This window comes from Pristiophorus japonicus, chromosome 17, assembly GCF_044704955.1.
Source record: "Pristiophorus japonicus isolate sPriJap1 chromosome 17, sPriJap1.hap1, whole genome shotgun sequence".
In the NCBI taxonomy this organism is placed as follows: domain Eukaryota; kingdom Metazoa; phylum Chordata; class Chondrichthyes; family Pristiophoridae; genus Pristiophorus; species Pristiophorus japonicus.
This window is the reverse complement of record NC_091993.1, coordinates 12,790,144-12,817,782: the sequence shown is the minus strand read 5'-3', so window position 1 is coordinate 12,817,782 and position 27,639 is coordinate 12,790,144. Positions and strand designations below refer to the sequence as shown.

General features: G+C 44.6%; 1 protein-coding gene across 2 annotated transcripts in view; it reads right to left on the bottom strand.

Moving 5' to 3' along the window:
• The window catches only part of galk2 (galactokinase 2), a 166,215-nt gene that overhangs the window by 116,447 nt on the left and 22,129 nt on the right, over positions 1 to 27,639 (bottom strand). For both annotated transcript variants that reach the window (XM_070858393.1, XM_070858394.1), the window contains exons 4-5: positions 22,127 to 22,217; positions 1,444 to 1,590 (exon numbers count right to left, since the gene is read on the bottom strand). In XM_070858393.1, coding sequence (XP_070714494.1) covers positions 1,444 to 1,590; positions 22,127 to 22,217 — 238 coding nt within the window. The remainder of the gene's footprint in view (positions 1 to 1,443; positions 1,591 to 22,126; positions 22,218 to 27,639) is intronic.

Here is a 27,639-nt window from a genome sequence, read left to right as displayed (position 1 = left end):
CCCTTACTACTGCACTGAAATTTTAGCTGGGCTTTGTATTTAATCCTGGAGTGGGGCTTGAACCCATAATCTCCTGACTGAGGCATGAATGCTATCCAATAAGCAAGCTCAAATTTAGTAGTGTAAAGTGATTGGCATAAGCAATGAGGAAGGAGAGAAACTGACACTTGACCAAGAAAGAAAATCACATACTGTACAGGCAAAAACCATCTAACCATTGTATTTAATAAATTTCTCGAAAGCAATAGCATTCCACTGTTAAGTGGTTTGCCCACTGATCTGATGCTTTCTAGTTTAAACTCCTTCAATGGACTGAAGTTTATACCAAATGCAGACACCTATTGTGTCAAGAGGCACTGCAATATGGAGGTGGTGATCATAATACAGTAGAATAAGGTCTTATAATACTCCTGTGAAGCACCTTGAGACATTTCACTACGTTAAAGGCGCTTATATAAATATAAGTTGTTGTTGTTTACTAGTCAATAATTAACAACCCATACAACCAATTTACCCCAAAAGAGAGGAAAGTTGTGAAAGGTTTATACATACACACTTTCTTTCATTTTTGCCTGCAAGGAATAGATTTTCCTGGTCCTGCATATTGTGTGGACTTCTTCATCAAGGTGTACTCCTCCTTTGCCCAATGTTCCTGTACTTGCTGTACCCAGGTGATCCAGTACATCCAGGAAAATCTAGCCCATACCTTTTTTTCTTTTCTCTTTTTTTTTTCTCCCTTACTTTTGGAAAAACAGGCAGACATCCCCTTTTAAATAACCAGTGTGGTCAGTTAGAATTACTATTGTAGCATTTTTTTTTTGGGGGGGGGGGGGGGGAAGTGTGGGGGGTATATGCACAAGTATTACTTAACTGATCTCATTTCATGAGTATTTTTCCAACCAGTCAAGGAGGAGAGTTTGGTACAAATGGAGCAATCTGGGGTGTTGGCATCTTTAAAATAAAAAAGTATTTTATCTTCTGTGGTAATGTTCTGAGGCTCTGTCGAAAGGGTTGCGCATACTCATAGTATAGAACAAGATAGACAGTCTGAACTAGTGCCAACACCCATAGTTTAATCAGTTTATCGCATATCGCATGGATCGAGCCCTCTACAAACTCATCCCAACCTATGAGCCAGTACCATGCCCTTCAATCTTCCAACTTTGGTCTCCATTCGCCCCTTCAACCATTCGAGCCATACTCTCTAGTTCTTTTTTACTATATCCCTCCCCAATGTCAAAAGTCTCTTGTTGAGTAAACCTTCGGTCATCTCCATTAACTCTTCTATTACTGCTTGCTGCCTTCTGTGCCGTGCCTTCGGATACTTACTGTGTCAAAGGCTCTATATAAATGTGAGCTTCTGTTAACCAATCAGCTCACTCAAAAGCGACATTTGCAGTGACATTGATTTCAGCTATATAAAATAGTATGGATAGATTGTACCTTTGATAGGACCTTCTGATTGGTAATCGTAGTGATGAGACCTGCACAACAAACCAGTGCACTAGAGCTAGAGAGTCCTGAGCTGGCTGGGATTGTGCCATCAACCATACAGTTTATCCCACTGGAAACCGGAAGGTTGAAATGTTCCTGCGAAAGAGAAAATCATTTTTCATAGAATAAATTTATGTATCTGTGCAGGTAAATCAGTAATACCTATTTCATATATTAAGCTTAAAATATGTATTTTTTACAAAATATTCAAACACAATCTACAACAGCAAAGAGAAAATAACATTAAAGACTTCTATGCATTGCAAAGAGAAAGGGAAACTGAGAAAGGAGATGAACATGAAAAACAAGCAAAAAATGAGAGCGAGAAATAGAATGAGATTTGTAGATAGTCGTTACTATAGTGTATGTTGGCTTAGTTCATTCCAAATTTGTTTACAGATAATGCTGTCACTTAAAATTCTAGCAAAAATAAAGTCTTTTAAGTGCAAAAAAACCCAATTAAATCTTTTGACCAACACACTGATATGCCAGTGATATTCAAAAAAAAGCCTTTAAGCTCTGAATGCTTTTACACTTGTTAATTTAACACTCATGGTTAAGTTGAAACATCCAGTAAAAGTTTGTTGCTGTTATTTAAATCTACCACGGCAACACATTATAATTTAGATACTCATATGTGAAAAGGCACGCTGGTGACAGGAGAGGTTGCAAAACAGAGACCAAGAAGTGCAAAACTACATTTTACAGAAGACAGTGTTGATTTTGAAGAAACAACTCATCAATTCCAAAAATATTTTCTTTGAAACAAAGTCAACCAACCACAGAGGACAAACACAAGTATGGAGCAGCTCATTTTATGAAGTCAACAAGTTATCCAAGATTCTAGGACTGCCATGTGTCGCGGGTAGCGCATTTCCTAGGGTGAGGTGGCACGAGTTTAGTTTCTAACCTGTCTAAAGTTGGAGCACCCTTTAATATGGAGTTTCTTGGGGAAACACAAGGGGCTAGAGTTTCCCTAATCTATTTTTCTGGCACACTCACCTGAGGTGCGCCGTTTTTGTCCTCCAAGCGCGACAAAAAAGGACGTCGGTATTCTAGCCGTTCCCCAGCCTCTCTTTGGTCGTGGCGCAGCGTGGCCCAATGGATTGGGGGCGGAGCCAGGTCCTGGCACTGAAAACAGTGCCGGGACCTCTGCACATGCCACTAGAGTCTGTCCCTATAATCACTGGATGGCTTGGAGACAAAGAGTTTTAACTTTTTTTTTTAAAGAGCTGTCAAGGAACATGTATTTTTATAAATATACCACTCAACCGCCCATAGTATTGCACATGGGGATGGAAGGGAAGAGAGGCAGCAAGGGGAGGGTTTGAACAGGTAGTTCAAAGGGAATAAGATAAGTTATTCCATATTTTAACAATATTTTGAAAACAAAATCCTTCTAAATTTAGCCTTTATGCTTGTAGTACATTCATAATTTTAAACACTTCTATTATGCTGTATTTATGCTGCATCTACAGGTCTCGGACTCTTTTACACTGCTTAGTTGGAACTGCTATACTGCCATGAAAGGTCTGTGTGTGTGCAAAACTATGCATATGCAGTCTGTCTCCAGAGCACTTTTTAACCCTGAATTGTTAATTACACTAAAGTTGTACCCTAAAGGTGTCAAACACAGCTGCTCCAGGAAGTCTCACGCCATTTCTCTCTGAAGTCAGGCTCCAACTCGAGATATAGATCACAAATTTATCATTGAAAAGCAGAAATGTCTTTACAGTAATGTGGAAGCTACAATATAAATGCACAATTAGATTTCCTTCCTTGATGATCTGATTTAGTGAATACAGTGCTAATTTTATTGGGCCCGAAATTCATGATGTCCCGCTGCCGCCTGTTTCTCGGCGGTATTCGGGCGGCCCTTCGTTTTTTACAGCCCGCTGCCGCAGAGCTCCTCCAGTGCGAATTTCATGGTGATGTAGTGGACAGGAGCGGGGTTTAGTGGGCATTGCCAGGCGGTGCAGGCCATTAGATTCGGCAAAATTCGGAGGCCGAGTTCTGCGCATGCGCAATTGTTTTTTTTCCGGAGGCCAAGTTGTGCACATGCATCTGTCAAGCTGCCGACCTGTCCCTCCCCCACTCTGGCCCAAGCTCAGCGAGGGGGCCGAGAAGCGGCCAGTGAGGGGGCCGCAAAAACTCTGCTTTTGTATTTTTCCTACCAAAGTGGATAACTTCACATTTCTCCACATTTTGGGCCCAAAATTGGCCAGGTATTGTTCCGTTTTTTTTGGAGCAACTTCATTTTTCTGGAATATCTTAAAAATCCCCATTTTGCACATTCAATTTGCGCCAGTGTAAGTGAGTTAGCTAGGATTTTTTTTAGTTTAGTTTAGTTTATTTTATTTTCCAAATGGGGGCATTACCAACCACCTATGCCAGTTTTGGCCATTTAAGCCACTTTGGACACCTATTGGTTGCTCCAAACTAACTTAGGCCAGCGTAGGTGGCCACTTGTAGCTGCACAGAAAGCCCTTGCGGAGAGTTAAGAAATCAGCGCAGGTAGCCAGAGATAGGGGCGGGAAGGGAGCGGAGAGGTCCTTACAAAGCACTAAACAAAGCACAACAACATTCAAGAAGCATAAAAACCATCAAGAAGAAATAAAAAATAAAATTTAAGTCCTACCTTCCTAACTCGGGCCTGGGAAGTCAGCGGGCCGGCCGGTTCGAGAGTCCACTCGGCCGGGGATAGGTGCGGGTGGGAGAGCACAGGGAACTAACTCTCTCTCTGACTGACCCGCTCTGACTATCTCAGCAATCTGACTCTCTCTCTCTATTCCAGCGATCTGACTCTCTCTGACTATTCCAGCAGCCAGCCTGGCGCACGTCGTGAGGCCACTCGACTGGGGATAGGGGCAGGACGTATCGGGTCCCACGCTGCAGCATGGCTGGGGCGTGAAACCTCCAGTGCGCATGCGTTGAACTGTTGGCACTGTTTTTTGCGCAGGGCCCGAGCTCCGCCCCCTAATGGACAGACCACACCGCGCAAAGCCATGGGAGAGGCCACAGAGCGGCCAGAATCCGGGGAGATCTTTTCATAGCCATTTTGACCCTAGGAAGTTGGCGCATCTCCGGTGAGTGCGCCGAAAAAAACTGGTGGGCCAAATTTGGACCCTATATTCCATTTGCCATGTTCTTGCCCATTCACTTATCCCGTCTATATCCCTGTGCAGTCTCTTTGCATCCTCCTCACACCTTACATTCCCACCTAGCTTTGTATCATCAGCAAACTTGGATATATTACATTTGGTCACCTCATCCAAATCATTAATATAGATTGTGATTAGCTGGGTCCCAAACACCGATTCTTGCGGCGGCTTCTTCTTCTTAGGCAGTCCCCCGGATTCGAGGATGACTTGCTTCCACACTAATATGAGTTCTAAGGTGACTGATGAGACCAATGCTGGATCTACAGTCTCTGTCACAGGTGGGGCAGGTGGTGGTTGGAGGGACGGGTGGGTGGTGTACTTGATTTGTTGTATGCTCCTTGCGCTGTTTGTACTTGGCTTTCACGTGCTCCCGACAAATAGACTCTAAGGGGCCCAAGTTTCCACAAGATTTGCGCCTGATTTTTAGGAGCAACTGGTGGAGAACGGACTATCTTAGAAATCGCAATTCTCCACATTTTTTTTTCTGCAGTTCTAGTGAGGTAGAACAGAATTTTTTCTTCAAAAGGGGGAGTGTCCGGCCACTGACGCCTGATTTCAAAGTTCCACAGTGAAAACGTACTCCAAACTAAAGTAGAATGGAGCAAGTGAAGATTTTTGTAGAACTGAAAAAACCTGTTCTACACATTAAAAAATCAGGCGCAGGTTACAAATTAGGCGTCCAGAACGAGGTGGGGGGGGAGGGGGGGGGAAAAGGGAACTCATTAAATTCTACAATCAATCCTTATTTATACTTCTACAAATATTATACAAATAAATCCAACCTGAATAAACATTTATAAGCAAAGAAAAGATTAAATAAACCATCTTCCTACCTGTGTGAAAGTGCTTCAGCCAGGGAGAATTCTGCAGCCGTTTGTGCCGCTGAGTGGGGGGGGGGGGGGGAAGAAAGCTGTTCGTGCCGCTGAGCGGGAGGGGGGAGGGGGAGAGCCGTTCGTGCCGCTGAGCGGGGGGGGGGGGAGGAGAAAGCGGTTTGTTGTTGTGGAGGGTAGGGAGGGGAAGGAGACAGCGGTTTGTTGCCGCGGAGGGGAGGGAGGGGAAGGAGACAGCGGCTTGTTGCCGTGGAGGAGAGGGAGGGGAAGGAGACAGCGGCTTGTTGCCGTGGAGGAGAGGGAGGGGAGGGAGGGGAAGGAGACAGCGGCTTGTTGCCGTGGAGGAGAGGGAGGGGAGGGAGGGGAAGGAGACAGCGGCTTGTTGCCGTGGAGGAGAGGGAGGGGAAGGAGACAGCGGCTTGTTGCCGTGGAGGAGAGGGAGGGGAGGGAGGGGAAGGAGACAGCGGGTTGTTGTTGTGGAGGGGAAGGAGGGGAAGGAGACAGCCGTTTGTTGCCGCGGAGGGGTGGGAGGGGAAGGAGACAGTGCTGATGGCAATGTGATTTTATTAAAAAATGTTCAAAAATTAAACAGCTACAAAGAACTACAAAAATGGCCGAGTGCCAATGTTTATTTTCATACTGAGCATGCGCGAACGCTCCAACGCGCACGCGCAGCGTTGCCGGCAGGGAAAAAACTAATTTAAATAGTACCCGCCCCCTCCCACTTACAAAATCGGCGCGAGTATAGGCTCCGCCCCCCTGGGCGCCGCGCCAAACAGACAAGGAGCTGCAAAGCGCTCGAGAATAGCGCGGTTTTTTTCTGCCGCCGTTTTAGGCGCGAAAAACGGGCGCCCAGCTCGGAGGGGCGTCCGTTTTCTATCCTGTGGAAACTTGGGCCCCAAGTGTTCGCCGCCTTCTCGGATACTTCTCCTCCACTTTGAGCGGTCTTGGGCCAGAGATTCCCAAGAGTCGGTGGGGATGTTATGTTTTTTCAAGGAAGCTTTGAGTGTGCCTTTGAAGCGTTTTCTCTGCCCTCCTGAGACTCGCTTGCCGTGACGTAGCTTGGAGTAGAGCGCTTGTTTCAGGATTCTAGTATCGGGCATGCGGACAATGTGGCCCGTCCATCGGAGCTGATCGAGTGTGGTCAATGCCTCGATGCTGGGGATGTTGACCTGAGAGAGAACGCTGGTGTTGGTGTGCCTATCCTGCCAATGGATTTGCAGGATGTTGCGGAGGCAGCGTTGGTGGTACTTCTCCAGTGCTTCGAGGTGCCTACTGTACATAGTCCATGTCTCTGAAGCATATAGGAGGGCGGGTATCACTACTGTTCTGTAGACCATGGGCTTGGTGCCGGGTTAGAGATCCTGGTCTTTGAACACTCTTTTCCTCAGGTGACCGAAGGCTGCACTAGCACACTGAAGGCAGTGTTGGACTTCGTCATCGATATCTGACCTTGCTGACAGAAGGCTCCCAAGGTATGGGAAGTGGTCCACATTGTCCAAGGTCTAGTCGTGGATTTTGATAATTGAGGAGCAGTACTGTGTGGCGGGGGGGCAGGTTGGTGGAGAACCTTTGCCTTACGGATGTTTCATGTAAGGCCCAGACTCTCGTACGCTTCAGTGAAGGTATCAATGATGGCACTCCACTAGTTACAGCCTGCCAACCCGAAAATCACCCGTTTATTCCTACTCTCGGTTTTCTGTCCATTAACCAATCCTCAATCCATGCTAGTATATTACCCACCTAACTTTGTATCATCAACAAACTTGGATACATTATACTTAGTCCCTTCATCCAAGTCATTAATACAGATTGTTAGCTGATGCCCAAGCATTGATCCTTGCGGTACCCCGCTAGTTACAGCCTGCCAACTTGAAAAAGTCCCAATTATTCCTACTCTGTTTTCTGTTCATTAACCAATCCTCAAAAAACTTTAACAGATTTGTCAAACATGATTTCCCTTTCATAAAACCATGTTGACTCTGTCTAATCATATTATGATTTTCTAAGTGCCCTGTTACCACGTCCCGAATTATAGATTCTAGCATTTTGCCTACTACTGATGTTAGGCTAATTGACCTATAGTTCCCCATTTTTTTTCTCTTCCTCCTTTCTTAAATATAGGGTTAGGTTTGCTACTTTCCAATCCTTGGGGACTGTTCTAGAATCGAGGGAATTCTGGAAGATTAATACCAGTGCATCCACTATCTCTGCAGCCACCTCTTTGAAAACCTATGGGTGCAGGTTGTCAGGTCCAGAGGATTTGTTGCTATTTAGTCCCATTAATTTCTCCAGTTCTATGTCTTGGTTCCCCATTATTTCTGGAATGTTTTTTGCGTCTTCTACCATGAAGACAGATACAAAGTATTTGTTTAATGTCTCTGCCATTTCCTTATTACCCATTATAATTTCTTCTGTCTCTGCCTCTAATGGGCCCACATTTATTTTCACACATCTCTTCCTTTTTACATACCTATAGAAATGTTTACAATCTATTTTTTTATGTCTCTTGCTAAATTATCTCATTGTCTTTTTTCTCTTTCCTTATAAATTTCTTGGTCCTCCTTTGCTGAATTTTAAAATCCTCCCAATCCCCAGCCTTACTACTCTTTTTGGCAAAATTATAAGCCTCTTCCTTTGATCTAATACTATCTTTAACTTCTCTTGTTAGCTACGGTTGGACCACTTTTTCGGTGGAGTTTTTGTGCCTTAAAAGGAATGTATATTTGTTGTAAATTATGTATTAATTCTTTAAATGCTAGCCATTGCATATCTACCATCACACCTTTTAATGTAGTTTCCCAATCTACTTTAGCCAACTCACCCCCCCATACCTACATAGTTTGCTTTGTTTAGATTTACGATCCTAGTTTCGGACTTAACTAAATCACTTTCAAATTCAATATAAAATGCTATCATATTATGGTCATTCTTCCCTAAGGGCCCTTTTACTACAAGTTTATTAATTAACCCTTTCTTGTTGCACAATACTAGATCTAAAATAGCCTGTTCCTTAGTTGGTTCCTCAACATACTGATCAAGAAAACTATCTTGTATACATTCCATGAACTCGTCCTCCACACTATTACTGCAAATTTGGGTCTATATGTAGTTTAAATTCCATGCATCTCTAATTTCCTGATTAATACCCTGCCCTATATTACAACTACTCTTTGGGGGCCTATAAACAACTTCCGCCAATGTTTTCTGCTACTAGCTGTTTCTTCGCTCCACCCAAACTGATTCTACTTCTTTCTCTCTACAGTCTTTATCCCATCCTTTATTATCAAGGCTATCCCTCCTCTTTTTCCATTTTGCCTATCTCTTCTAGAAGTTAAGTACCCTGGAATATTTAGTTCCCAACCATGGTCACTTTGAAACACGTCTCCGTAATGGCTAGTAGATCAACCTATTAATTTTTATCTGCGTTATTAATTTATCTATTTTGTTGCGAATGCTTCGCACATTCAGATATAGTACCTTTAGCTTTGACATTTTTCTATTTTTCCCTAATGTCATCTTAGTCACTGATGCCCTATTACCTTTGTTACTCTCTCCATCCCTTTCTGACCCACTCTGCTTATTTTTATCCAAAACTCTGCTCTGCCTTGGCATTTCTCCAGCTGCTTTTAAATTTACTCTTTCCTGAATCCTCTCACCCCACCCCTTCATTACTTTAAAGCCCTGTCGAGTGCCCTAATTATTTGATTCGCCAGGACACTGGTACCAGCCCGATTTAAGTGGAGCCAGTCCCAACGGAACAGCTCTCTCTTTCCCCAGTACTGCTGCCAATGCCCCATGAAGCAAAACCCCTGCCTCCCACACCACTCCTTGAGCCACGCATTTAAACTTCTAATCTGTTTATCCCTATGCCAATTGGTGTGTGGCTCAGGTAACAATCCAGAGATTATTACCTTTGAGGTTTTGCTTTTTAATTTGGACCTCAACTCCTCAAACTCTCTCAGCAGAACCTCATTCCTAGTTCTACCTATGTTGTTAGTTCCTACGTGGACCACGACAACTGGAACCTCCCCTTCCCGCTCCAAGTTCTTCTCCAGCCGTGAGATGTCTTTAACCCTGGCACCAGGCAGGCAACACAATCTTCACAACCTTGGGAAACTTTTAAAAACCAGCAAAGAACGATTAAAAAAATAATAGAGGGAAGATAGATTATGAAAGTAAACTAGCAAGAAATATAAAAACAGATAGTAAGAGTTTCTACAGGTATACAAAAAGGAAGAGAGTGGCTAAAGTAAATGTTGGTCCCTTAGAGAATGAGACTGGGGAATTAATAATGGGGAACAGGGAAATGGCAGAGACTTTGAACACATATTTTGTATTGTTCTTCACAGTAGAAGACACTAAAAACATCCCAATAATGGATAATCAAGGGGTTATAGGGAGGGAGGAACTTAAAACAGTCAATAAAGAAGTATTCGGTAAAATAATGGGACTAAAGGTGGACAAGTCCCCTGGACCTGATGGCTTGCATCCTAGGGTCTTAAAAGAAGTGGCTGCAGAGATAGTGGATGCATTGGTTGTAATCTACCAAAATTCCCTGGATTCTGGAGAGGTCCCAGTGGATTGGAAAACCACAAATGTAATGCCCCTATTTAAAAAGGAGGCAGACAGAAAGCAGGAAACTATAGACCAGTTAGCCTAACATCTGTCGTTGGGAAAATGCTGGAGTCCATTATTAAGGAAGCAGTAGCAGGACATTTGGAAAAGCATAATTTAGTCAAGCAGAGTCAGAATGGTTTTATGAAAGGGAAATCATGTTTGACAAATTTGCTGGAGTTCTTTGAGGATGTAACGAGCAGGGTGGATAAGGGGGAACCAATGGATGTGGTGTATTTAGATTTCCAGAAGGCATTCGATAAGTTGCCACATAAAAAGGTTACTGCACAAGATGAAAGTTCGCCGGGTTGGGGGTAATATATTAGCATGGATAGAGGATTGGCTAACTAACAGAAAAGAGTCAGGATAAATGGGTCATTTTCCAGTTGGCAAACAGTAACTCGTGGGGTACCACAGGGATCGGTGCTGAGGCCTCAACTATTTACAATCCATATTAATGATTTGGATGAAGGGACTGAGTGTAATGTAGCCAAGTTTGCTGATGATACAAAGATAGGTGGGAAAGCAAATTGTGAGGACACAAAAAATCTGCAAAGGGATATAGACAGGCTAAGTGAGTGGGCAAAAATTTGGCAGATGGAGTATAATGTGGGAAAGTGTGAGGATATCCATTTTGGCAGCAAAAAAAGCAAATTATTATTTAAATGGAGAAAAGTTACAAAATGCTGCAGTACAGAGTGGCCTGGAGGTCATTGTCCATGAAACACAAAGAGTTAGTAAGCAGGTACAGCAAGTAATCAGGAAGGCAAATGGAATGTTGGCCTTTATTACAAAGGGGATAGAGTATAAAAGCAGAGAAGTCCTGCTACAACTGTACAGGATATTGGTGAAGCCACACCTAGAGTATTGTGTACAGTTTTGGTCTCCATATTTAAGGAGGGATATACTTGCATTGGAGGCAGTTCAGAGAAGGTTCACTCGGTTGATTCCTGAGATGAAGGGGTTGACTTATGAAGAAAGGTTGAGCAGGTTGGGCCTGTACTCATTGGAGTTCAGAAGAATAAGAGGTGATCTTATTGGGACATATAAGATAATGAGGGGGCTCGACAAGATAGATGCAGAGAGGATGTTTCCACTCATGGGGGAAATCTAGAACTAGGGGTACCATAATTTTAGAATAAGGGGCCACCCATTTAAAACTGAGACAAGGAGAAATTTCTTCTCCTAGAGGGTTGTAAATCTGTGGAATTCTCGGCCCCAGAGAGCTGTGGAGGCTGGGTCATTGAATATATTTAAGACGGAGATAGTCAGATTTTTGAGCGATAAAGGAATAAAGGGTTATGTGGAGTGCGCAGGGAAGTGGAGCTGAGTCCATGATCAGATCAGCCATGATCTTATTGAATGGCGGAGCAGGCTTGATGGGCCAAATGGCCTACTCCTGCTCCTATTTCTTATGTTCTTATGTTCTTGTAAATACAATGGTAATATGTTGAACACCTATCATTCTTTTATTCGGTACTATAAGCTTGCTTTCTTTGTGTCTCAATGGTCACCTTTGAAATTTGCTAATTTCCTTTGTTTTTTCTTTACCCAGTTTGTAACTAAAACTATATATCATGATCACTTTCTTAAATGTTCTCCTACTTTCAGGTCAATTATTTGCCCCAGTTCATGCCCACACCAGCTTTAGTACAGTATATTTCCTGAACTACAATCCTGAATGCATTTTATGAATCCCTCCCCATATTGATCACTATTATTATCCGAATTTACCTCAGGATAGTTAAAATGTGCTCCAAGTACAGGGTATCAAGAATGAGAACAAGTTAAAGGTTTTAATAAGATTTGAAGAGACAAAATGTTTCTATTGGTAGAGTGTAATCCTGTACAGACTTTGTTACCAAAAATCTTATGGCTATATTGGTGTGTAGAGTCTCAGAAAAAGGTTAGGCTATGTGCATGTTCTCCCATGCCTGCACTTTATTAAGAAAAGCCTAAATTGATGGGCATGAGGCAATGGCCTCTTTTGGTTTCCCCATAAATATACTTCTACCATTTGGCAATATTAATACTTTAAATTTAATGCAGTTGATATGTACTAAATAAAGACAGCCATCTTTACAATAAATTCTATTTTTCTACGATGTAGTCCGGCTACTCAAAATACCGCACTTTATACTTTTCACCTTCATAGCAAAGATTCCGTGACAAAGCTATTTTCCCAAAACTCGGCTAACCTCCTTAAACTGGCTGGATCTTGCAGTACTTGGGGAGGAAAATACAATTATGAGTAATATATTTTACTCCAGAGTAAACTGGCTATTTAAGTCTTAAGATCCGTTGCTTGGGTCAGGACAGTTGCACAAATAATACGGAAATGCCTCTAGTGACCAGAAATGTTGCCCTTTGCCAACATACATACGCACACAAATTCCCGTAGAACGAGTTCTTTTTGGCAAAAAAATTAAAAAAACTTCTTTAAATTTTAAGTAGAAAGTGAACAAGACTATTTTATAGGACGTTTTGTAACAAAAATTAGTAGTGTTATGTCTACAATTCCCTTGACAGTATTATAAGCAAATTACAAGCTAAAATATAGATGCCAGTTGTTTTGTCCTGCAAAACTGTAGCCAAAACCCATGTGAAAAAAAGATTTGAGTAATATGTCTAAGCAGGGCTGATCCACAGGGTTCGTCCCTTGCATGAATATAGCTTATAAAGCTATCACGCAATGTTTCACAAAGTGCTTTGGTTTCAGAAGAAAATAAAGTCTGCCAAGTATTGCTTTACTCATATCCCAGTGGAGTTGGAAATTTGAATTAATATAAACAGGCTATACCCTTGGAACCTTTTAACACTCTTTGTTCAAATTGCTTATTTTAGTCTGTAATATTTCAAAACTACTTCTGGGACCTGCCATTGTAATGTAAAAACCTGCACTGTGTGGCCCCCATGTAAAGATATGCTGCACTGTAGGGGTTTAGGGAGGAGTTTGAGGTTTTACCCTGCAATTTCCACCATTATGAATTCCTAATCTCAGCTAAGCAATTGCCAAATAGAAGAGAAATTCTTCTCCCAAGGCTGGGGGAAATTCTGACAGAACTAAACCCACGCAGGTCTTAAACAAATCCGAGCAGCTGGTTCAAAAATGTCACTGAGAGGCACCTAAGACCAGGTCATGTTGAACATTAGAAGTACCACTGTATCGTTGTTGGAGCAGATGGAAGTGTAAGGTCCCAACCATCCATTTCTGCCCCCATTATAAATGTCGATCTTCGTCTGGGCAGGAAACTGGCGATATCAGCAATCAGTATAGTTGTGTTTGTTTCAGGCTCCGCTTTCCCATACATTATTCATTACCATTGTTTGAGTTTTTACTCCTGCAGGGATCAAATCTATAGTAACCATATCCTCCCAACATAGTAAAATTAAGACGCCAAATTTAAAGGAACCCTTTATCTAACATTTTGCTAGCTTGCCACTGTCCTCAAGCTCTCAGTATACCACTCTTCTAATGCCCAAAAGTTGTTAATTTGACACCCAAATATAACTCTGTCCAGCATCTGACATCTATACACTCAGAAGAGATCCAAGGAACCTGACTGATTTTCACAATTCAATGGAATAGTCAGAAAAATGGGCATAAACTAAATATATATAGTGTTTAGCCTGGAGCTCTTCTCTGAAATGTGTTCAACCATATTGGAATAGAGTTTGATTTTACTGAGAGGGGAGACGGGAAGAAAAGTATGTTTTGAGGATGGAAGAGAATGTTGGCACTCTTGTTGTTCTGATGTCCAATTCTTTTTCACACCTTCCACACTATTACGGTTTTGTGCGCAACGTCGGAATGCACCTTTAGTTGCCTCAGCAATAGTGTGTGGACAGCTCTGTTATGCTAGACAGACTCTGTGTGCTATTGTGTCTTTTTCAGACACTGGAGGTTCATATTCCTCAGACCACTTTTAAAGGAGCTGGGCTGATAGTTCATCCATTTTGTTTAGAATGACTGATGACCAAAAATCTTGCAATATCTCGGCGGAAACTAAACTGCTTACTTTTATCATTGGGCTGCCCAGCTCCGCCGTATGATGAAGTGGATTTCTTTTTAAGACAATCCAGAGTTGTGCTGGAACAAGCTCACTGTCCCAGTATTCCACATTAGTTTTTTTTTTAATGTGGTCTCATGTTCTAGACATATTTTGTTTTGCCTATTACAGACAAATCAAGATGTGGATTTGGACAGAAATCTGTCAATTCTTCCACATTCTGCATGCCCTTTCTGCCAATTCACATCTCTGGAACAACTCTGGATATTCCTCCAACAGTGGGAGAGACAGGCTTCTGGGCAGAATAAGGGCTGGTGATGCCCATCCCAGCTACAAGACCGAAGGAATTCCAGACGATGACAGTATCTCCTCAAAGATTTTTCCACTATGTCACTTTTTAACCAATGATTTTTTTTTTTTTAAAAACAGTATTTCACTTTCATTTCCATGAATTCAGTGAGCATCTGACAGAGTAAAGCATGGGCAAATCTGCTCAAATGTGTGAGCCATTTGCCTCACTCCATATAAACTGGTCACCTGTAACCATTTGGGGAACAATTTAAAAAAAATCAATACCCTGGCATCCACTTGGCAAATTTAAGATTGCTCATATATGTCCTATGCACAAAAACAGAACAAATCTAATCCAGTCAATTAAAACCCCATCAATCGCTCAAATCATTAGTTATGTGATGGAAGGAGTCATCAATAGTGCCAGTAAGTGACACCTACCTACCAATAACCTGTTCACTTATGTTTAGTTTAGGTTCTGCCAGAACCACTCTGCATCAGATTTCATCACAGCCTTTTTCCAAACATAGATGCAAGAGCTGCATGCCAGAGATGAGATGAGAGTAGCTGCCCTCAATATTAAGGCACCATTCAACCAATAATGGCAAAAAGGAGCCCTAGCAAAACTGAAGTCAATGGAGCTTAAAGGCAAACCCCCCCCCCCAGTGGCTGGAGTCATACATGATGCAAAGGAAAATGGCTGTCATTGTTAGAGACTAGTCATCACAGCCCCAGGACATCACCACCGGAGTTGCTCAGGGAAGCATCTTCGGTCCACCTGTAATGTATGCACCTGTGAGTATGAGGGCCTCCTCGTAGGACTGTTCCTGGGCACGGCCAAGGGGGCCATCAGCCGGTTCAGACAGTGGGCAGTCGATCAGCCCGACTGCCTGCCTCTCTTCCGCGCCTACATCCGAGCCAGGGTGTCCCTGGAGATGGAGCAGGCGGTGTCCACCGGTATGCTTGCGGCCTTCCGTGAGAGGTGGGCGCCGGAGGGACTGGAGTGCATCATCACCCCCTGGCAACCAAATTTTAATTTGATTTTATGTCTAAATGTTAATTTGTTTAATTTGCCAGGTTTAGTGCCCCCCCCCCCTTTTAGCCGGGGGGCACTTGTATAATTTGTGTTTCAGTACCCTCAAAAAAAAACTAGAGGGCACTTGAAAAGGTTTTTTTTTTTTTTTTTTTTGAGTATGCCCCCCCACCCCCCTTTAATCAGGGGGCACTTTTGATTACTGATACAACTCAAAATAGTTGTAGAGCTGTTGCATTGTGAGTGGCTTAGCCAGTCATGTGATGTTCACAAGACTTAATAAAGCCCCAGTCAGTTGAGTCTAGGTCATCCACGATGAAATATGCAGTTGTGAGCCCAGTGGATGAACTGGTAGTGTGTAGTAAGGTTTGTTAAACCTTTGTTAATAAACCAACTAGTTCTTGATAGCAATGTATTGCCTTGAATTCTTAAGCAAAGAACCCATGAAGCAAATACATTACACCAACCAGCTCCAGCTGTCTGTTCGTGGCTGTTTGGTGATGAGTCCACAATGTTTAGCTTCATTCACAACTCCTCTGATAATAAAGCAACTACGCCAGCCTACGCAAGGTCCTGGATAACATCCAAGCTTAGGCCAACTAGTAGCAGCTTGTATTTGCATCACATAAAGTGCTGGGTCATGACCATCTTGAACAAGAAAAAGCCCAGTTATCTCCCCTTAAAATTAGAGAACCCTCACTATCAACACCTTGGGATTCATCACTGATCAGAAATCTAATTGGAGCTGGTCCAGTTCAGTGCATGTCCTGACCCCTCAAACTCTCTCCACCATCTGCAAGGCTCAAGTCAGGAGTGTGATGAAATACTCCCCACTGGTCTGGATGGGTGCAGCCAGACAACACTCAACAATATCCAGGACAGAGCAGTTTGTTACTCACAATCCAAATATTTAACAAATTTAATCTTCACGAATGGATTTGCTTAATTCCAAACTGATGTTGGAAAGACTACAGAGGATTCAATGGATTCTTCCATATTTACTGGAAATGCCCATGAAAATCTATCACGGAATTGTGGTCACACTAGACTCTCTTCATTCTCTGCTAAAATCCCACTTGATCCGAATGAGTCACTTAGTTGGCCCTTGATATACCATTCCTGTCTTGTGGCACAAGGTGATCCACAAATCTACTTCAATGAATACCACCACAGTTTGCTTCCTGTTCAGTTGGCAGAACTAGGAGGTTTGATATTGGATTCAGGGTTCTGTGCCTTTACCCTTCCCTTTTCCCTGGGAATAATCTGTGTAGCCATGCTGATCCTCGGCACCCCTTTTCCCGTGTCCTTACTGATCAACCTGTTGATCCATGATGGTAGATTTAAAAGTCTTGTGTGTGGCCACAGTTTAGCTTATGCTTCCAATTGTGTTACTTAATTAGGGTTTACCAAAAGTACTAGAACAGTCAGCTCCTAAAAGAAAGGATGGAAAGAACTTGACGAATGTAGTTTGTCTGTAGAATGTAACTTAATTGTCTATCCTTACAACCATGCTGTAGAATTAAGTCAATATTATTGTACAGAAGTGACTGTTAAATGCTATGGGATTCATTTTGTCTTTTGAGTTTCATTGGATTCTTGTATTTGTTACATATTTATTTTAACAAAAATTTGAAATATAAAGCATTTTTTTAAAAACTTATTTTGAGCAGCACATGTAATTTTGCAAGTAAACAAGAGAGTTGAATCAATTATAATTAGAAATTCACTGGCTTAAATCAGAGTATATTAAGATTTGTACAAATGTACAATGTACACTATTTAAATAAACTAGCGGCCTGGATTTTGCACTCCCAATTACTGCGTACGCTCGTAAGCCTTCAGAAAGGCTCCACAAGTTTTGGGTTTCTTCATGCCTGCGCCTTGACCGATCATCCCCAACAACTTAAAAGTCAGTTTTGTTGGCGCAGAGTTGGGCTTTTGCCCTGCTACTGCCCAGCAAAAGCCCACGAAACCCTTGTGCCCGGTAAAAGCAGGCATAGGGCCTAATTTCACCAGCGTAAGAGTTAATTTAAATTTTAGAATAAAAATTTTAAATTAAAAAATCATGCACATTTAAAATTAGTTTATGTAAATTTTGGTCCGGATTAAAATGTTTAAAATTATTTTTTTTTTAAATTTACATTTATTTTATATCCTTTATTGAAGGGACTTTTAATTACATTTGAAAATGGGAACATTTATTTTAATTCCAGTTGTATAAATTATTTAATTATTTAGGGATTCCTCATATGCTTATGGGGATTCCATTCATAAGCATATTAGGAATCCTCCTTTCTGATTGGAGGACCTGGCCCACGTGATCCCAGGGACACTTCCGAACCGGTGGCATCTCTGGGATTTCTGGGCCTTTACGTAGGCATATGCCTGCAAGCCCAGGATCCAAAGTCTCCGAAGCCCAGGAGCCTAAAGTTAGGTGCGGATTTATTGATGTATTGATGTATTTATTTATTTAAATCGGGTCAGTGGAGTTGTCCGGGGCTATGCCTCCAACTGCAAATTCCGGCTCAATATTCCTATCCAGAGTTTTTTTCCTAAAATGTACAAGGTGCTGCATACAAATGTGATTCTACTAAAAACAATTGACAAATTAATATTATTGCTTTGTACATCTTTAAATGGAAACAAATATTCTAGTATGTTTACTTGAAATTGTTTTAATTCAGAAGACCAAGAATCACTTTTTATCTATTCATTTGCACTGCTATCTGTAGATAGAAAGTTCACCTAATGCAATGAGACATGCATTTGGTACAATGTTGAATGACTAAACACACGTTTTGTGTATCACTCGACACTACATACAGATTTTATAACAAAATTGGCCTCACTCCTCTTGAGAATGTATGTCCTAGGCAACGTTTCTACTTTGAGATGTCAGCATTTAAAAAAAAATAATGGTACCCTCCCTTTATTTTTTTCCCCAGTCCATCTCGAGGATAACACTTGTGCAAATCTTCCCTCCCTCAAAACAAGTACAAACCAAGGTCTCAGTGGATTAGGGGAGCAAACATTTGACCATTCTGTGAAACATTGGTACCCTAAAACATTATCACAATAGTTTAAAATATAGATAGGAAAATGTAATCCTCAGAATTTAAGTGGCCGTTAAATATATATTATAGAATTCTGCAGTACTGACGACTGTCAAGTGGTCGTTGAACATAAGTATTTCAGTTTTATTTTTCATTGCTGTGATTCCTCATTTCACAGCACACTGAAATTATCCTTCTTCTCCACAACAAATTGTTCGAAGACCAAACAAGTACATAATAAAAATGTTTCCATTAAATCCCATGATGAGGCAATTCATGAATCGTGAATATAGTGGTCATGGATTCTAAACTGATATAGTTTGTGGAAATAACTATAAAATGTAATCGGACAATGAAGTGTAAGCAGACTGAGTGGCTCAAGGCACAATGGTGCTAACGAGCTTATTTCCATAGAATCATAGCAAACAGAGACAGGCCACTTGACCCATCAAGTGATTATCTCAGCATAAAGCACCCAGTCCAATCCAAATTTTCTGTTTACTAACTCTTTTTTTCAAGCAACTATCAAGTTCCCTTTCTAAATACCCAGACTCTGCTTCAACAATTATTTGTAGCAGAGAATGCCATACTCCAACTACCCTCTCTGAAAATAAATTTTTCTAACCATACCTTTAATTATTATTGACCCAGAATTTGTGGTTGTAATGACAGTGAAATTGTCAGTGCTCACCGTCATTATTGTATAAAACTGACAGCAACTTCTGGCATCCACACGTGGGCAGTTAAACGCAAAATCCAAAGGTTGGTGTCAGTGATACCCTGGGTGCATCCACAGGGTGCGTTGTTGCAGTCTTCACAGATGCAATCAACACAGAATCAGTGATCTGATGTGAACTTCAACTTTTTACACCCTGTTCCCGTTGTAAAAACACTGAAAATATTAAGGGCCCGAAATTGGTGAACGTACCGCCGCATACTGTCCGTGGACCTCCGACATACCGCCCAAGATCGCGAAATTGATCGAAAAACACCAACATACCGCCCGGCGGGAAATTCATCACTGTCTGCCCACACAGAGCACCCTACAGACCGCCCAAAAGTCCGACATTGGTAGCATACCACGACATACCACCGAAGCTGCACACTGTCTGAAAAAAGGTGGTTTTATGCTGATGGTATGTTGGCGGTATGTAAACTACAACATTCCTCTCCCCCACCTCCCCAGCAATCCATTCCTCCCCTCAGCGATCTAGTTCTCTCCCCCACCCCCACACCCCCAGCGATCTATTCTTCCCCCCAGCGATCTATTTCTCTCCCACCACCCCCAGCGATTTAGTCCTCCCCCCCACCAGATAGATATAATCCCCCACCCCCAGAGAGATCTAATCATCTAAACCCCCTCCCAGCAATCAATTCCTTCCCCCAGCGATCTATTTCTCTTCCTCACCCCCCCCCACCCCCAGCGATCTAGTCCTTCTTCCTCCCTCCAGAGATCTAATCCCCCCCCAAGAGATCTAATCATCTAAACCCTCTCCCAGCAATCTATTCCTTCCCCCAGCGATCTATTTCTCTTCCTCAACCTCCCCCCCCCCCCCAGCGATCTAGTCCTTCTTCCTCCCTCCAGAGAGATCTAATCCCCCCCCCCGAGATCTAATCCCCCTGAGATTGAATCCCCCTAGAGATCTAATCCCACCCCCAGAGATCTAATCCACCCCACCGCCCCCCCAAGAGATCTAAACCCCCCCAGAGAGATCTAATCCCCCTAAGAGATCGAATCCCCCTAGAGCTCTAATCCCACCCCCAGAGATCTATTCCGCCCCCGCCCCCCCCCCCAGAAAAACGTGAAAAATAAATAAATAAATAATGAGTTTTATAAATAAATCAAAAACACTGCACAAAACAATTAAAAATCTAAACGTATCTCGAGACACTTATCTGCGACTTGACGTCGGCAGTCTCTGGCCTCCGGACTGTTCTTCTCGGTGGGGGGTGGAGAGACCGAGGTTGATGGAAGAGCGTGCGTGCGCAGAATTCGGGTCCCAAGTCCCAAACAACTTACCTTGCACCGCCGGAGCAGACCGTCCATCGCACTCCGCTCAGGACCGCCCGGACCAAAGTTGCCAGCACTCCACCCCAGCGATACCCTGCGGTATGAAACGACATACCATCGGCATGCCGCCGAGAAATGGGCGGACAACCAATTTCGGCCCCTTAGCCTTTATTGTTGAATAAGGTGTAACTTGAGTTTTAATGGTGTAGTTACTGCTGAACAACCTCTCTGGCCCTGAAAAACTAATTTCCCTCAATTCCATTATAAACATTACATAGATTTTTTAAATATTTATTTTTACATTCATTTGTTTATGGTATTTCAGCTTCAACCTTAATTCCATATGTATGTCCCAATCTTTATTTTGCTTTCTGAAACATGATTAAAAGTAAATGATAATCCATGCTTTTTATTTCCTGGTTTGCTGGCTGCGGGAATTCTTCAATCTGATTGGCTGCACAGCTTGCATGATGACTTCACTGTTCCTGGACACAATAGATTACTTATAGATGGAGCCAGATTGAAAGTCACGTCAGAATAGGGAAAATGGATGCCACAGAACCCGCTAAATCTTTGTGAGCAGCTTTCTTTTAGGTCAGCGGCGAGCACCTTCCCTTCGCAGCTGACTGCAAATTCCGGGCCATTATCTTAAATTGGTGTCTTTTTGTTACCATCTCATTGACCAATGGAAACAATCTCACTATTTATCCTACTGTAACTTCTTAATATTGAGGACCTTATAATGAGTCTATGTTGAACCTATTCTGTTTCTTTTATATAGTTCCCAAAACTCTGCATGGTATTCCAACTGGAGCCTAATTAAGATAAGTGTAAGTTCAACATTACCTCCTTACTTGAAAAACAAAAACACTTTAGTTTGCCTTTTATAACCTTACCTACTTACATTGCCACCAGAAACTAAACACGTCACATTGTCTTTACTTCCATGAGCTTTGCAACAACTCTCTTACGTGGATCTTATCAAATGCTTTAAACAGAGGTACACAAACTTTTTCTTTTGCTGAGCACCCCGCCCTTGGGAGATTCATGTCCTATATACATCCGCCACCACACTCCCCCACCCCTTCCGCCCCCGTATTGTACCGAATCCCTCAGCTCTTTGTCACCTCCAGACTCAACTATTCCAATGCTCTTCTGGCCAGCCTCCCATCTTTCAGCCACCAATCTTCCACTCTCCGTAAACTTCAACTCATCCAAAATTGTAATAACGACCCAATAATCTGTTTTAGTAATGTTAGTTGAGGGACGTTGGCCAGGACACACTTCAAAATAGTGCCAGGGAATCTTTTACGTAGCAAGGACAGATGTGGCATCCGAAAGATGGCACCTCTGCCAGTGCAGCACTTCATCAAAACTGCTCTGCTTGGGTTAGCCTAGATTTTGTGCTCAAGTCTGTGGAGTGGGACTTGAACCCACAACCTTCTGACTCAGAGGTGAGAGTGCCACCACTGAGCCACGGCTAACACCTTAGTCACCAATTTGTGACTACCAAAAGCACCGGAGTGCATAAATGCTGGTATGGTTGGTCCTGTATTCAAAAACTGTAACCCCTTTAAAAAATACATTTCTAGATACCTGTCCAGAAAGATCATTGTTTTGCCTTACCTGAATTCCTTTATATCCACAAAGAAAGTAGTAGTGCCACAGAGGTTTAGCTGTGTCAATGTGGATCTTGTTTATATGAACATTATAGTCCCTGCAAAAAAATAAAGATCAGTGTTGGGGTAACTATGTTCTAAAGAATAGCTAACTGCTGCCACCTACTGGTTTAGTAGCAAAGCTCGCCAATGAACTTACCATAATACAAGTTCCAAAAGAAATCCACCAAGGCATTTAGTGAGCAATAAGCTTAATAAATTAGAACAGTTAACAATTTAAAAGCTATGGCATGTTTCAAAATAGCTCCCTGGTGGCTGTAACAGGCGGCCTTAAGTTATCAATTTGATATAAACATTTTGCAGCTGGATATTTAATTTTTGATATCTCTCAATGGATTTTGAAAAATGCAGAAATACAGCAAACATTCCATTTTAATTCTTCAAGGGATAATTTTTTTAAAGTCTTGCAAGCATTTAGAAAACTAGATTCACTTCTATGACATCTATGTACCACCAATTTACTTATGTTCCCCCTATTCCCTGCTGCCTAAAGGCCTCCTGCATTTACATACCTTCCCAGTTACCAGTATGGCCTGGAGACGTGCACCCAATCCAATCCTCCTTTATAATCTAAAAGGTCCATATCCATGCCCCAGAATCAGAAGACCTCTAATTATAACAATGGGATACAATTTCCCACAACAGCATGACTAAGATCAGAACTCACTGTGAGGAATCTGCAAGGCACAGTGCATTTGGCTCCAATAAGATACCATTTATTGCTTGATCACTATCCATATAATCAAAAGCATTCATAGTGTCAACTCTTTTAAAAGGATCACATTTCTGTAGGACCGAAAATCATGGTTGGCTCAAATAGCCACATCTCAAATTAACAATCAAATATCCAATTGACTAAATGTGAACCAGTTCAAAGGTAGCAGAGTACAAAGGAGAAAGAACACACTTAGATAGCATCATATTTCTCACAAATGTCCCAAAGCATTTCACACGTAATGAATTAGTCACTGCTGTAACTTTAACAAATGTAGCAGTCTTATCCACAGCAAGATCTCACAAAGAGAAACAACTTGAATTACTAGTCAATCTGCCTTTTTGTTGATTAAGGGAGGAACAGTACATGGGATCTTTAATTTACTGTCGCGGTCCAAGAAGGCGGCTCACCACGACCTTCTTGAGAATAATTCGGGATGGGCAATAAATGCTGGCAGCGATGCCCACATCCCGTGAATGAATTTTTAAAAACATGACATTAACAGGGCACCAGCTAGGAAAATCACCGGCTGGGAAGCCTGCCCTTTGAAAGACTTAATTTAAAAATCTGATCTTTTCTTCCTACACATATATGTGTTCCCAGCTTGAGAGGTCCATTCGTTTCTCCCACTGTCAATCATTCTGTTAGCTAGCGCTCCAACACGTGCAATCCTTTTCTCAACAAGCACCATAAATCCCGATTTTAAGCTGGGGTGGGAGTGTGGCTTGCCGGGGATGGAGCGGGAGAAAAACCATCAAGACGGCACCTGCATGAGGCCCCAGCAATTTTTACTCCCTGCCTCATTTAAATGTCTGCCGCTATTTCCTGCTTGAAGTTGACGTGGAGGCTGGTGGGCAAGAGCAGGAAATCGTACGTCTACAGGTTGCTACTGGGGACCTAAGGAAATGGTCCTCAGCAAGGTAACTGTGCAGATTTCTGACCACTGCGATCGATGAAGTGCGGGGGGGTGGTAGGGGAACCAAAGGCAAAGGGGTCTCCCATTGTTTCCTCCTGGCCCACAAGGAAACCTTAAAAAAAGACAAAAATTGAATTTACCTAGGCCTCTTCTGGCCCCGATCCTGCTTGCCACTAGCTTTTGCTGACAGCTCTGGGATTAGACATAATTTGTGCATTTCACAGTTAAAATAGTGTTGAACTCCAAATTACATCATCGGACCCTGATATTTAAGTATTTATAAGGGCCCCCCCCTCTCCTCCCCCCTCTCCCTCTCCCTCTCCCTCTCCCTCTCCCCCCCCCTCTCCCCTCCCCTCCCCCCTCCCCCCTCCCCCCTCCCTGTCTGCAGTGAGCTGCCATGACACTTCTGAAAACTCAGAAGTTAAAATGGCAAATGCAGCAAGTAGCACCTGGCCACCATTCCTGCTGGGTGGGCACGGTTAAAATCGGGGCTAACTTAGGCAGAAGCCAAACTTCAAAATATGCATAAAGTGCAAAATATCATTCACTGTCAATGCCCCACTGTGACTGCTTTTTATTCCTGAACCACTTTACCTCATAAAATTCCAGCAGAAGTGACTGCATGGCTTCCCTTTGATAAAAGATTGAAATGTTAGATACTTATTCTAAGAAAGACACATCTTTATCTATTTTTTAAGCTGAATGTGACCAAACGTATTCAAACTCAGTATAACAAGTTTTCAAGCAGTTTGAAATTTGGCTTTGTTTATTGAATCAGGCCCCATAGGTGATAGGCTTTCCTTCAGAGTCTCAGCTTCCTTGCGCTCCTTACTCAGTCACTAGATGCAGCCATGGAAATCAACACCGAATTCAGTGCCCAAAGTGGAATGCTTGGCCCCAAGTTTCCACATGACTTGCTCCTGATTTTTCGGAGCAACTGGTGTAGAACGGAGTATCTTAGAAATCGGAATTCTCGTCATTTAGTTTGCTCCAGTTCTAGTCAGTCAGAACAGTTTCACTTTGGACAGAAGTTTTTTTTCAAAAGGGGGCATGTCCGGCCACTTACGCCTGTTTTCAAAGTTTCGGCAGTGAAAACTTACTCCAAACTAATTTAGAATGGAGTAAGTGAAGATTTTTGTACGCTCGAAAAAACCTTGTCTACACTTTAGAAAATCAGGCGTAGGTTACAAATCAGGTGTAGGGAATGGGGGGGGGGGGTTTAAAGGGAAGTTTACAAACATTAAACACTTCAGTTTTACAAATAAAGAGCCACCATCAATAATAAATGATAAATACATCAATAAATCAATCAAAAAAAATAAAGAAATAATTTTTTTTTTTAAATCAATAAATAAAACATTTTCTACTTACCAACTGCAGCACCGGGAGCCCTCCAACAGCGTGCTGGGATGCCGCCCCACCCAGTGTGTCTCTGTCAGTGTCTCTATCTGTCTGTCTGTGTGTCTCTCTCATTCTCTGTCTGTCAGTGTCTGTGTTTCTGACAGCGAGGGGAGGGAGAGAGGGGAGGGAGAGAGAGGGGGGGTAGCAGAGGGAGAGAGGACAAGGGAGATGGGAGGGGGGACAAGGGAGGGGGGGACAAGGGAGATGGGAGGGGGGGACAAGGGAGATGGGAGGGGGGGGGAAAGGAGATGGGAGGGGGGGGGAAAGGAGATGGGAGGGGGGGGGAAAGGAGATGGGAGGGGGGGGGAAAGGAGATGGGAGGGGGGGGGAAAGGAGATGGGAGGGGGGGGGAAAGGAGATGGGAGGGGGGGGGAAAGGAGATGGGAGGGGGGGGGAAAGGAGATGGGAGGGGGGGGGAAAGGAGATGGGAGGGGGGGGGAAAGGAGATGGGAGGGGGGGGGAAAGGAGATGGGGGGGGGGGGGAAAGGAGATGGGAGGGGGGGGAAAGGAGATGGGAGGGGGGGGAAAGGAGATGGGAGGGGGGGGAAAGGAGATGGGAGGGGGGGGAAAGGAGATGGGAGGGGGGGGAAAGGAGATGGGAGGGGGGGGAAAGGAGATGGGAGGGGGGGGAAAGGAGATGGGAGGGGGGGGAAAGGAGATGGGAGGGGGGGGAAAGGAGATGGGAGGGGGGGGAAAGGAGATGGGAGGGGGGGGAAAGGAGATGGGAGGGGGGGGAAAGGAGATGGGAGGGGGGGGAAAGGAGATGGGAGGGGGGGGAAAGGAGATGGGAGGGGGGGGAAAGGAGATGGGAGGGGGGGGAAAGGAGATGGGAGGGGGGGGAAAGGAGATGGGAGGGGGGGGAAAGGAGATGGGAGGGGGGGGAAAGGAGATGGGAGGGGGGGGAAAGGAGATGGGAGGGGGGGGAAAGGAGATGGGAGGGGGGGGAAAGGAGATGGGAGGGGGGGGAAAGGAGATGGGAGGGGGGGGAAAGGAGATGGGAGGGGGGGGAAAGGAGATGGGAGGGGGGGGAAAGGAGATGGGAGGGGGGGGAAAGGAGATGGGAGGGGGGGGAAAGGAGATGGGAGGGGGGGGAAAGGAGATGGGAGGGGGGGGAAAGGAGATGGGAGGGGGGGGAAAGGAGATGGGAGGGGGGGGAAAGGAGATGGGAGGGGGGGGAAAGGAGATGGGAGGGGGGGGAAAGGAGATGGGAGGGGGGGGAAAGGAGATGGGAGGGGGGGGAAAGGAGATGGGAGGGGGGGGAAAGGAGATGGGAGGGGGGGGAAAGGAGATGGGAGGGGGGGGAAAGGAGATGGGAGGGGGGGGAAAGGAGATGGGAGGGGGGGGAAAGGAGATGGGAGGGGGGGGAAAGGAGATGGGAGGGGGGGGAAAGGAGATGGGAGGGGGGGGAAAGGAGATGGGAGGGGGGGGAAAGGAGATGGGAGGGGGGGGAAAGGAGATGGGAGGGGGGGGAAAGGAGATGGGAGGGGGGGGAAAGGAGATGGGAGGGGGGGGAAAGGAGATGGGAGGGGGGGGAAAGGAGATGGGAGGGGGGGGGAAGGAGGGGAGGGGGAAAGGAGATGGGAGGGGGGGGAAAGGAGATGGGAGGGGGGGGAAAGGAGATGGGAGGGGGGGGAAAGGAGATGGGAGGGGGGGGAAAGGAGATGGGAGGGGGGGGAAAGGAGATGGGAGGGGGGGAAAGGAGATGGGAGGGGGGGAAAGGAGATGGGAGGGGGGGGAAAGGAGATGGGAGGGGGGGGGAAAGGAGATGGGAGGGGGGGAAAGGAGATGGGAGGGGGGGAAAGGAGATGGGAGGGGGGGGAAAGGAGATGGGAGGGGGGGGGAAAGGAGATGGGAGGGGGGGGAAAGGAGATGGGAGGGGGGGGAAAGGAGATGGGAGAGAAAGGAGAAGGGGGGATGAGAAAGGAGATTGGGGGGAAAAGGAGAAGGGGGGGGGCTGAACGGGCAAGGCCCGTCCCCAGCACCAGAGTCGAGTCCAGTCCGGGGGGTCAGGTCCGGTCCAGTCCGGGGGCGGGGGGGAAGCGGGAGTCGGGTCGGTGTCGGGTCCGGAGGCGGGGGCGGGGCGGAGCGGGAGTCGGTGTCGAGTCCCGTCCGGGGTGTCGGGTCCGGTCCAGTCCGGGGGCGGGGGGGAAGTGGTAGTCGGGTCGGTGTCGGGTCCAATCCAGAGGTGGGTAGCGCGGGGGGAGTGGGAGTCGGGTCGGGTCCAGTCCGGGGAGTCGGGTCTGGGGAAGCGGGAGTCAGGTCGGTGTCGGGTCCGGTCCGGAGGCGGGGGCGGGGAGGGAGCGGGAGTCGGGTCGGGTCCAGTCCGGGGGGTCAGGTCCGGTCCGGGGGCAGGGGGGGGGGGGGGGGAGGGGAGCTGGAGTCCAGTTGGTGTCGGGTCCGGAGGCGGGGGCGGGGGCGGGGGGGAGCG